Consider the following 12,178-nt stretch of genomic DNA (forward strand, 5'->3'; position numbering starts at 1 on the left):
TTTGCGTAATCCCAGTGTAAACCGAATAAATGTATTTTGAAGTCTCTCAAGCTTAGTTAATTGGTCTTCGGTTAAGTCAACAAAGTACAACAATTTAGTATAATATCCCAAAATATTAACTTAACTTATTTGCTAAATGAGTAAGTTAATTCATAATCCCGCAAATTGCAAATTAAGTTGTCGTAAATTTCAATTTCTAGTTCCTTGAATTTTAAAAGCAATTTAAACTGTAATGGGATCTTCACAACCAAGCAGACAACTTTTATTTTTCACATATTTTTTTTATTCTTCAGTAATTAAAAATGTTTAAGAATCTTTGTTACATAAAATATTAATTACAAATGACTTAGTTATAGTTATTCCAATTCATGTATTTATTTTAATTTTTCATAAAAAGTAAAACATTTAGTTATTTAACAAAATTGAAAGCTATTAAATAAATATTTTATCTCATAGAAGATAAACTACTACTATCCAAGCTTAAAGTAGCTTGTAAAAATATATAAATTATGTTATATTTATTTTAATATTTTTTTATAATGCTTGAGGTCAATATCTTTCACTAAGAAGTGATGGTTCTTTTTTCTGAGTCATCTTAATTTGACCAAGAAAGAGGTCTAACTGTGACGTCAATCGGAAATTCGCTCGGTATTTTTTACAGTGTTCTAAAAACACTGGATATAAATATTTTAACACAGCGTGATCTAAAGTTGGAAATAGGTGATGTAATGCATGATGTCCAAAGAAAGTCATCACTTTGAAATGATTGTCATTGATATCAGGTCGATCCATAACAGCTTCAAGTTCGTGCATGCCCCAATCTGGTGTTACATCACTGAAAAAATACTAAAACTAATAAACATAAATTTCTGAATGAATGTGTTTAGTAAGACACTGATTTCGCTCTTTCTATCATTATTGATTTTACATTCAATAGAAAAGGTACATCCATTTTTAACTAAGGTTTAAGCTAAGCAACGTTTTTAAGAAAGGGTTTGCGTTACAATCATTTGCTTATCGAACATGCTAATTTAGACATTTCAACTTCTATTTTCGAAGAAATAAAATATAAAACAACTTAAAAAGAAAGAAAAAAAATAATTTCGGTTATTGGATGGATGTCGTTTAAAAATTAACGTTAGTTTTTTAATGTTGACTACTACACACACATAAAAGTAAAATCTATATATTACTGGAACAAATACTATGTTTAAAGATGAGTCATATCATAATTATCATAATGTATAGGTTATTTCTTAGTTATATTTTAAAAAGGAACTGATATGTCCAAGTAGTTAGAACACCAGAATCTTATGAGATTAAGTACCACTGAATTTTTTGTACTTCATTTGTGTTTATAGTTCATCTTATACGAGCACAAGCAGGTTTCCTCGGCAGTGAAGGAAAAAATAGTTAGGAAACCTGCATGTGTTCGACGAAAATCTTCTAGGTATTCAAAAGATTTGTATTGAAGCATTGTGGTTTATTTAGCTCCTAAGGTCTCCTTTCTCCTCAAACGGATAGGAGACCTTAGTAGAACATTTACAAGCTTTACTTGACTTTTTAGGAATACGTTTTATTCATCGTTATTTCATTTCAACAAATATTCATAAGTTGGAATACATGTTATTTTTGTATAAATATTATACATTGTTTACCTGATTTGATCGCCATCCTTAAATATTTTTGGATGGTGGTGTGCAGCATTTGATCCAATCGTAAAAAAGGTTAAACTTCCCGTACAAATTATCCAAAGCCACATAATAAATACGTCGTACAAACAAGCTCCACTAATGAGATACATCCACGTAGGTAATAAAAATCCCACGCCATCATGCCAACGATAATGATTTTTAAAAAATCCATCGCATAAAAAGTTAAGGAGAAACCTGAAAATAAATCAAAGGTCAAATTTGTGTTTGGGAATGTATAATTGATTCATCAGTTTTATCTTATTTAACCGTAATTTTTCAAGACATTTAACTTAGTAGTTACTTTACATACAATTAAATAATTTCATCGTGTTTAAATAATACAATTTAAATTCTATTGCCATGTATCAAGAGAAAATTTCAACATTTTTATTTTATATTTATTCCTGTATGCATTGTATGAATAATATTCTTTATATCAATACTTTTTTTAATATCATTTTGGAATTTATTTATTGTAAAATGTTCTACGGAATTCTACAGTAGTCGTAAATCAAACATATAAATAAATACAACATAAAACCTTGAGGTTATATTAACTTGTGCAACACATATATATTTATCACTATTTCATTTACTTATTTTCACGTCATAATTATCAATTATATTATAAATGCACAAATACCATTGTACATTTATTGTGACGTTTGACCAATTTCAAATATCACCCATGCATCCCACATACGCTCGTCTCAGTACACGATTCGTTTTACATCTTCATAGATTTTTATTCTCGTATATATATGTACATATACATTGGTCCACGCAATCGTCATTGTAAAGAAGAATTCTTTTTAATAATATTATGTATTATAATTAATAAATCTTAAAAATAACGTACCTTCTTATGAAATTGTATACAAAAATGAGAGGGAAAGCGATAAATTCTAATAAAAAAGTAAACTTGTGGTAAAATTGTTTGTTTCTTCTTGGATTAAATTCAATCAAGGGTTCAAACGCGCTAATTTCCAAATCCATCAAAGTATTTGGATAAAGATGATGTGAAAGTACGTGACTCACTCGAAAATCTCTGAAATATTATATGTACATATTTGTTATTCAATTACAATTTTATTCACAAACACAAAACTATTTATTGAAATATGACCTTTTTTAATATAAGCCTTTAAATTAATTGCAATTTAATATAATTTAAATAAAAATATATTTTATAAAAATATTTTCAACACTAAAACATGTGAAGAATAACATACCTGTAAGACCATAAGCTTATATTGAAAATGTACATTCTCCAATTAGATCTTCTATGAATATAGTTATGTGAGGCAACAACCAACCATGCTAGTGAAACAGATGCTACAATATAGGATGCCATTACAAGCCAATAATTAGTTGCCCAACATGACAACGCCGATGCTATGAGACAGGTTAGTAGCAATCCATCTGTGACCATATCAGTATATTTTGACACATCTTTTGGTATTTTTTCGAGCTCTTCTCTTACGTTTTTTTTCAATGTTTTAAAAAACCCATCTTCTTTAAATGTAAAGGGAGAATTTCTAGGAGCTTTAGCATCTCTCACATAAAAATTTTGTAAGATTTTCTCTGCTATTGTTTTTATATGGTGACATTCAAATGCTTCGGTAATATCGGTACCCTAAAATAACGAACAAAATCCATAATGAAATAATGATTTAATAAAATTGACCATAATGGGAATATAATATCCGAACTATTATTTTTTCAATTTATTTAAGGAAGGTAGTTGAAGAAATGGGCTATCTGTTTTACGCGGTCGTCTTCGTCATACACAATGGCACTGTAAGAAATAAAACCGTATCTTACTTTGATTCATATCTCTTGTGCCTGTAAGGAAATAATCATTAATAAAATAACTTTATCAAATAGCAAATAGCATTGCCTTTACAATTGTTATTCAAGTTTGTGTTTTTATTATTATTTGTGATAAGAGGAGTTACATCATCATTTTAGATACGTTGTTTATATTATCAAGAAAGATTACCCCATACAATAACATGTAATAAATAAATTTACATTAAGCAAAATTACTAATATTTTATTTGATTTTGTATAGGTAAATCCACTTCAAAGTAAAAATTAAATTATTTTATATAAGCTACATTTTACTTTCAAGTTCGATCAAAAGATTAAAAGCATAGAATTTTCTCGATTGACAAAAGTCAGGAAATATATTATAACCATTACATTTTTCTGATATATAATCGTAATGCTAAAGGTTATTGAGACAAAAATTAGATAATAATTAATTATATTTATAAATAAGCTAGGACTTTCTTAAGACATATTTGTGAAACCGTTACGTTTTACTATTTACCGGCGCTTATTACATTTTCATTCCGAGAAAAACCACTTCTGACGCATGTCAAACATTTTTTTTCTTAAGTCAGGCCATTGAGCGACTAGACGACTACAAACAGAAAAGAATCATATTCTTCAGAGTTATTTGTAAAATATGTGCAGCACAAAAAAAAAATACAAAACGTCGTCGTTGTCGTAGATAGAAAAAGCGTAAAAATTGGTATTGCATCACAAAGGCGTGTAAAGGGCGCGCGGTAAATCTGAAATTTTACTAGCTGCAGTCATTTTTTTAAACTAGCTGCCTGCTTCGCATGGGTTCTACCCATAATTCTACATAAAACATTTATATTGAAAGACTAACAAACAAAGAAAAAACTCGTTTTTCTTAACTTTTTATGGGCGTTTATTGATAAGTATTCAATATCTATTTTTATAGCGTGTACAAGCTGGCAATTTTTTAAAGTAATTTTTAACGATTTTTTGCCAAAACTATTTTTCAACTTTAAGTTAGCTCTTTTACACGAGCAGTTCAGCCTCCATACGTGTAATTTTATTTCTTCAAAATTACGTAACTCCTTCAAAGAATAATATATAGTAAAATAAGTACACAACAAGTGACGAAGTGAGCTTCGTACCCTTGATCTACCATTACGTGTGGATTTTTTAAATTGAAATTACAAAATACTCCCCTTAATCCATATCCATCAAGAAATCCATCCATCAAGAAAAACAGCCGTCGACTATCGCCGAAGATATCGAAGAACTTACAAAAGCAAAAAAAATAAGGCTGAAGCCAAATTCAAAAAAGTAAGAGGTAATCTGGTAATAAAAGCGCTTTCTGTGAATACTATTAACGTATTATATTAGATAACTAAATGATATTGGCAATTTGTTATTGCATAGTGTCAGTAAATCTTTACCTACAGTTAAACGTTGTACAGTGACTAACTACTTTCCTGAGTTAAATTGAGACAATAAACAATAATAACTACTCTGTCCATTTGTCCAACTCGCGTAATTGCCACTATAACATTTGCAATGTGCAGTCTTTTGCTATTCTGAAAGCTGACTGTGCAACTTGTGTTGGACCTTAGATAATAGATATTGACTTAGATAATACTCTGTGTAATATCATTACATTGATGTTTTCACTAAAAACTCTTTGACAAATAACACAAGTACATAATCACGTATCAAACCATTATACCATGTAAGAAAATTACCTTTATTAAATAATCATTATCTGATACTATTATATAATCAAAATCAAATCAAATCAAATCCTTCCTAATTACTAAATATTACCTAACGCTTTACGATATGGTGGTAGGTGGCTAAATTAAATATTAACTTTTTCTTAAAATAAACCTTGACGAGGTCGTCTAATCGAAAATTCATTTCAAAATAATCAAGAAACACTTCTAAATAAGAATGACTTTCGGTTAATAGCCTCTTACCTGAAAATAGAATTAATTGTGTGTTTTTTACTACGTAATAAATTGGCCGATATTACACTTGCTTACCATTAAACGTGTCATAAAAATATAATTAACTTTGAATACATTGAAAAATTTGTTGTGTATGCATAAAAATGTTTTGTTCATCAGGTTTTTTTTATTAAAATAAAATAATGGGGTTATCTATGTCAGGCTCACATCATTTTTTTTTTTGTATCAGCCTTTTGCCGTCCACTGCTGGACGAAAGCCTCCCCCATAGAACGCCAACCATCCCGATCTTGGGCAGTCCGCATCCATCCCGAACCTGCCACCTTTTTTAAATCGTCGGCCCATCTTGTCACAGGGCGTCCTACACTACGTTTGCCTAAGCGTGGTCTCCACTCTAACACGTGTCGGCTCCATCGGCCATCAATGCGCCTGGAAACATGACCAGCCCACTTCCACTTCAACGAGCTAATTCTAAGCGCGATGTCGGTGACTTTAGTTCTCTGGCGAATGTCCTCATTTCGGATTCTATCTGCCAGAGAAACCCCAAGCATCGCACGTTCCACTGCTCGCTGAGCGACCCTAAATTTGTAGACCAGTCCTACGGTAAGTGTCCACGTTTCGGCACCGCAAGTCATTACAGGTAGGACGCACTGATTGAAGACCCTGGTCTTAAGCGACTGTGGGATTGACGATTCAAAAATATGACGTAACCTCCCGAATGCCGCCAAGCCCAAACGTATTCTTCTTTTAGCCTCCTTCTCAAAGTTGTGCCGGCTAAGTTGTATAGTTTGGCCCAGGTAGATATATTCCTGCACAACTTCAAGTGGAGAGCCATTTACGACCACTGGTCTCGGGGATACATGTCGGTTTGCCATAATTTCAATGGTCTTTTCAATGTTCATCCCGAGACCTACTTGTCTTGAAGAATCGCTCAGGCTTTTTAGCATCTCTTCCAAATCCTGCAGAGTCTCCGCCATGATGACAATGTCGTCGGCAAATCGCAGATGTGTAATGTGTTGGCCATTTATATTAACATTATATTTGCTTCTATTTAGTTGTGCGAGTAGCTAGTTTATAAGGATGCAGATACCGACATTAGGTTTTAAAGTCGCGGAACGGACAAATAAAAAATTATTGAGGTTTTCCTTTATTTTTAAATATATAGGCTAGCGCTTGACTGTTATCACACCTGATGGAAAGTGAAGATACAGTCTAAGGTGGAGCGCGCTTGCCTAGAAGGTGCCTATTCACTCTTAACTTGAAGGTACCCATATTGTAGGTGGTGGGGAAAACGGAGGTCGGGAGGGTTATTCCAGACCTTAGTGGTAAGTATCAGAAACGAGGAAACAAATCGTTTTGAACGTGTCTCAAATACGTCAACTACGTACATACGTACGAGTGCAGAACTTAACGATGCCTCGCAGTTCTGAGGTGACGGTGAAGGTGACGGGGGAACCAAATTAAATAGTTTAATTAATTAGTTAGTATTAATATAGTAATAGACAGGCAACCTTACGACGGTGTTCTAAGGTCTGGAGTCATATGACCAGTGTCTGGTCGCCAATGATCCAAAGCATCAAGCTGGTACTTAACAGAGCCGTCCCATATGTGACTGCTGTACTTCATACACGATCTGACTTGGGCTTGATATAAGGTCATAAGCTGTTCCGGTGTGTAGTACTGTTTGACCTTATTGAGGATGCCAAGTTTTTTACCAGCAGTTTTAGCTTTGGATTCAATGCATTGTCCAAAGTTGAGTTTGGATGTTAAAGCCTAGAAGCTTAATATTGGCAGTGATGGGTACAGATACATTGCGGAAAGTCGTAGTCAGGGGGAATGGATTCCTCTTGGCGGTAAACAAACACGCTTGAGTCTTGGTAGGATTAAATTTGACTTGGTTTTTATCACCCCAATCCGATACCTCTTCTACCAAGGCCTCAGGAGTTTCCGTTGCATTAGCTCGGTGACCTGATATGTATCTCTCCGTTACACTCAGAAAATCTGATATCCAGTTGCAGAGTCAACAGGTATCCCGTAGCTAAGATGCTTGCTCAGAAGGCCCTCATGCCAAACCCGGTTGAAAGCCTTGGACACGTCAAGTGAAACGGCTAACACTTCACTGTACTTGCCCATGGCTTCGCCCCAGATGTTAGTAGCGTATACTAAAAAATCTCCTTTTGATGTTGATTGATTCCGACAAAAGCAGTACTGCTGGTCTGATAGGAGATCGTTTTCTTCGAGGTACGCCAGGAGTTTGTTATTTATACAGGTTGTAAGTTAGCAATCTTCCAAGGACTTGACTTGAATTTAAGAGACTTAATTCGTATCTCTGGCATGATTGAGTCGCAAGGTGGTGGTGGTATTTGGCGATGAGGCACTTCCCGCATCGAGACACGATGGACGACATTTTTTTCTATTGGGTCAAGAATTTTTCGATAGTGATTCATTTTTTTTACGGTAAATAATTAATTAAATGTGACTATTTTGATAGTAATTTAATAATAATTGTGAAAAAAATGGATTGATCATCATTGAAATGTGATATAGTAAGCCACGCTATAATTTGCCCATTTTATTGCAACGATAGTGGAACGACTGCCGAAAAACATAGCATCCTCTTTTTATGGATCATTCATATTTCTGGAACATTTGACCAAGTTTTGTTAAGATTGAAGCCATAATTTTAATAAAAAATGTTGTAATAAGATATTCCAAGTTCTTGCCAAATATTAAATAACTTCAATTGAATATGAGCCTCGATAGATATAGTATAATATTGTGTAGTAAATATATGTCAAAATTTATTATTTTATATTAAATTAAGAAATTGAATGGTTTTAAAGGCGCTAAACGTAAAACATATCTCAAAGTTGCTAAATATATTCAAAATAGTGTCAGATACACATACGCTTTAAAATGATGTCCCTGTCAAAGTAGTATAATAAGACGCGGTAATAAATGTAGTCATTTAATTTTCATGGGAGCCATTTAATTAGCATTGCCCTAGCGAGAACACGTTGTTCTCGATTTTGCAAATGGTTAACTGTATCAGAGTGTCAACTTTCAGCCTATTGGGACAAATCAGGATCATAATATTCAATAGTATTGTGATATTCGAATTTAACCTTTTTCTACAATATGACTGATAAATAAAGTAACTTTAAGATTTTTTCCTTTCATTAAAAATATACCCATACTACTCACATTATATGCATAACATATTGGATCAAGCAAATGTGTGAATTTAGAGTTTAACGAATCTATTCTAGATAAGTTAGACAGTCTTGTTAACAACTGTACGCATTACATCCCCAACCTCCCGTCTCCATAAATACGATCATGTTTCTTCCTTAAATGACAATCAATTTACATGTTACGTATACTGTTTTTGTCTTATTCATATAATATATTTTTTATTATGTATGCAATACGATATAATTATTAGTATATAAATTTATTGTGTTCAATAAAGATTAAATAAATAAAACAAATTAAGTAGATTATTTGTGTTTTAATAAGATATCTTAACAAATCTTTTTTATTATTTCTTGTCTGTTAAACTATTGTGAATCAAAACTCTAATTACTGGCATCACTTAAAAAAATTTAATTTGATCTATAATTATTATGGACTGTAAACCAAACTTTAAAAAAAAATTAAAGCAATCAAAATTAAGCTTTGTGTTTTAAAATGAAAAAATACATAATTTAATAATATTATATGTTTTTTTTCGTAATATTTTCATATAGAATGAGTAATTTTAATTGTTTATGTTACAAATACGAGCTTATCTATATATAAAAGAATAATTGACTGAATGACTGACATATCAACGCACAGCCCAAAGTGCTGAGGCTACTACCATAAAAATTTACTTACGGGTTCCTTTTACAAATTATTGGGTTGGTCCGCCACAAGCGGAAAGAGTTCAGGTGCAGGACCTTACGTGTTTTCCGAGGTACATACTTCCAACTTACAAATTTTTATTGGGGTCTGCGGCCTTTATCTAGCCTACGTTGGTCTATAACGAGGTACACTCCGTAAACTATAATTATATTCGATACAGTGTTTCCTAAATTGTGTCAACGTATATGATACTTTTATTTAATAATATTTTATTTTATTTGTACCAATTGTAAATCAGGCGATACTAAGTAAGACTAGGTATGCTCTCTTTTGTTTCATTTTAATCAAGGCTTTCGGATATATTACACTTTGAAAATATCGACGCGTACTCCATTACTAAATTGTATTAACATTGCGTACAGGCGACAAGACCAAAACACTAATCGAAATAGTGTTTTTGGGTGATTTCAGAAAAAAAAATCAAACGAACTGAACTGATCTTATTAAAATATTATTGACGTATATTTAAAAAATATACGTATTTCTTTTTGTTTCGAATAAGTTACTGGTTACTAAAAACTAATAATAAGTTTTTTACTAAGTTATTTGCTTGCATTATTTATGCAACCAATACAAAGAAACTTATTTTTTATTTTTTTATGTGAACTTAAAATATTTTAAGTAAATAAATAAAAACCTACAAAATTATTATCTTATCTCAGTTCTGATAAATAACTTTATAGGACAACAATAAATAACAGTAATATAACTCTAATATTATTTAAGTTTAATTAAAAAGTAAATATATGTATTTAAAATTGCCTCTAGTGAGGTTCAAAGCCTTTTAATGAATCTTAATTGACTAATTAAGATCATACCTTTGTAAGCTCCAACCACTCCGAGCCACCTGGGTGGTTCTGAACAAATTCCTTCAAATCATACAATCTGTCGTGCACTCGCCACAAGCCTTCAGCGCCATCGTCCATTGCTTTTCCTTTTAGCCATTGTACCGGATCCTTTAAGCCTTCATCCCTCAACGATGGATACTTAAGTTGAGGGAAGCTAACATGAGTTTTTTTTTCGATGGCTCGTTGATGGGCTATTTCCAAATAATTAGTATCATTTGGTGCCATTATTGAAGTGATTGTAAAACCAAATACACATGCACTATTTTTCAAGAAAGCTTGAAACGAAAATAAAACTGTGAAGAATAAACTCGAATTTAGTTTTAACTTGTTTATATAGTGTCTCATTATCGTTATCATGTACTTGTTTTTTAAACATAATAATAATGAACTTAAGCTATTTTAACGTACTAATATAATAAAATAGAATAGGGTATTTTTTTATTCTCTGATTTTTTGTGAATTTCTGTTTGTTCGTATAAAATTCAATGACGTCTCGTTTGCAGACCTTTAAATGTATAACTAAATGGAACGGGTAGCCTGTTTAGTGATACTATTATGCCGCTTAGTTTTTAGTGTAATTAAATGATAGCTTATGTATATAATGAAAGCTTATAATTATAATATAATATAATATAAGCAAACTACAATAAAAATTCCAAGTCCTGTAGAAAGGCATACCCGAGAGCGGATGCACAGCGCATTGTACAGATTGGTCACGACCTTGTTTTGTTTTTTTTTTTATAGAATAGGAAGGTGGACGAGTATATGGGCCACCTGATGGTAAGTGGTCACCAAACGCCCTTAGACATTGGCATTGTAAGAAATGTCAACCATCGCTTATAGCTGAGTTGACTTTATAGAGTTGTTTCGCATCCTAGGGGCTCCCGTAGCTTCTGGCGTCTGACCAAGTCTGTGCAAAACAATTTCTGCCAACCTTCGCTGCCACAGCTCAGAAATCCGGACGGATCGCTAGCTCACAGTCCGCAAGAGCAAGCTGATCTCCTGGCTAAACTCTTTGCCGACAACTCCGTCATCGATAATTGTAGTGCGCTGCCACCTACAATACCTTCATGTGGCCATACGATGCCTGACATTAAAATCAGGCAACGTGATGCGCGTGCGGAGCTGCAATCACTTGATGTACGGAAAGCTAGCGGTCCCGATGGAATACCAGCCATAGTGCTGAAGAAGTGCGCAGCGGAGCTGTCTCCTGTGTTAATGCGCCTGTTCCAACTTTCTCTCTCTTCGGGATGTGTACCTGAGGCTTGGAGAAGAGCTAATGTGCAAGCGGTTCCCAAAAAAGGGGATCGGTCTGACCCCGCAAATTATCGGCCAATAGCTATCACCTCAGTACTTTGTAAGGTGATGGAAAGGATTTTAAACAACTAACTGATCCATTAACTAGAAGATCACTGTTTAATTAATGATCGTCAGTACGGGTTTCGACCAAAACGGTCCACAGGTGATCTTCTAGCGTACGTAACACACCTCTGGGGTGAAGCTATCGACAAGCATGGAGAATCGTTGGTTGCCAGCCTCGATATCTCCAAGGCTTTCGACAGGGTCTGGCACAGAAGTCTTCTCTCCAAGCTGCCGGCATATGGTCTGCCTGCTCAGCTATGCACCTGGATTGCCAGCTTCCTACACAAGCGTAGCCTTCGTGTTTTAGTTGATGGTTGCGCTTCACAATTCTATGTAGTGAATGCTGGGGTCCCCCAGGGATCTGTGCTATCTCCCACACTCTTTCTTTTGCATATCAATGATATGCTCTCTCTTGGGAACATACATTGCTATGCAGACGATAGTACAGTGCATGGTGGATACCACGGACGCGCAGTGGCTGGGCGAGCGGAAATTGAGGAGAGGCGGAAGGATCTTGTCATTAAACTCGATAGGACGTTAGAGCACATCGCCAAATGGGGCTCTGATAATCTTGTTGAGTTTAACGCCAAGAAAACACAGGTA

General features: G+C 33.5%; 1 protein-coding gene across 1 annotated transcript; it reads right to left on the minus strand.

The window, feature by feature from the left end:
- Positions 1-507: 507 nt before the first annotated feature.
- LOC126768956 (cytochrome b5-related protein-like) lies at positions 508-10,493 on the minus strand. Its single transcript, XM_050487452.1, has 5 exons — positions 10,184-10,493; positions 2,927-3,330; positions 2,554-2,742; positions 1,659-1,889; positions 508-835 (listed from the first exon to the last, which is right to left on the minus strand). The coding sequence occupies exons 1-5, from the start codon at positions 10,436-10,438 to the stop codon at positions 550-552; spliced, it is 1,365 nt and encodes a 454-aa protein (XP_050343409.1). The 5' UTR covers positions 10,439-10,493; the 3' UTR covers positions 508-549.
- Positions 10,494-12,178: the final 1,685 nt, after the last annotated feature.

The sequence above is a fragment of the Nymphalis io genome, chromosome 6, assembly GCF_905147045.1.
Source record: "Nymphalis io chromosome 6, ilAglIoxx1.1, whole genome shotgun sequence".
Classification (NCBI taxonomy): domain Eukaryota; kingdom Metazoa; phylum Arthropoda; class Insecta; order Lepidoptera; family Nymphalidae; genus Nymphalis; species Nymphalis io.

Bases quoted from the DNA above. Each gene is read 5' to 3' on its own strand.
- LOC126768956 (XM_050487452.1), bottom strand. From the start codon at position 10,438: ATGGCACCAAATGATACTAATTATTTGGAAATAGCCCATCAACGAGCC. The intron at 2,743-2,926 runs GTATGTTATTCT...ATAATATTTCAG, and splicing joins ATAAGCTTATGGTCTTACAG to AGATTTTCGAGTGAGTCACG. The intron at 836-1,658 runs GTAAACAATGTA...GTATTTTTTCAG, and splicing joins AAGGATGGCGATCAAATCAG to TGATGTAACACCAGATTGGG.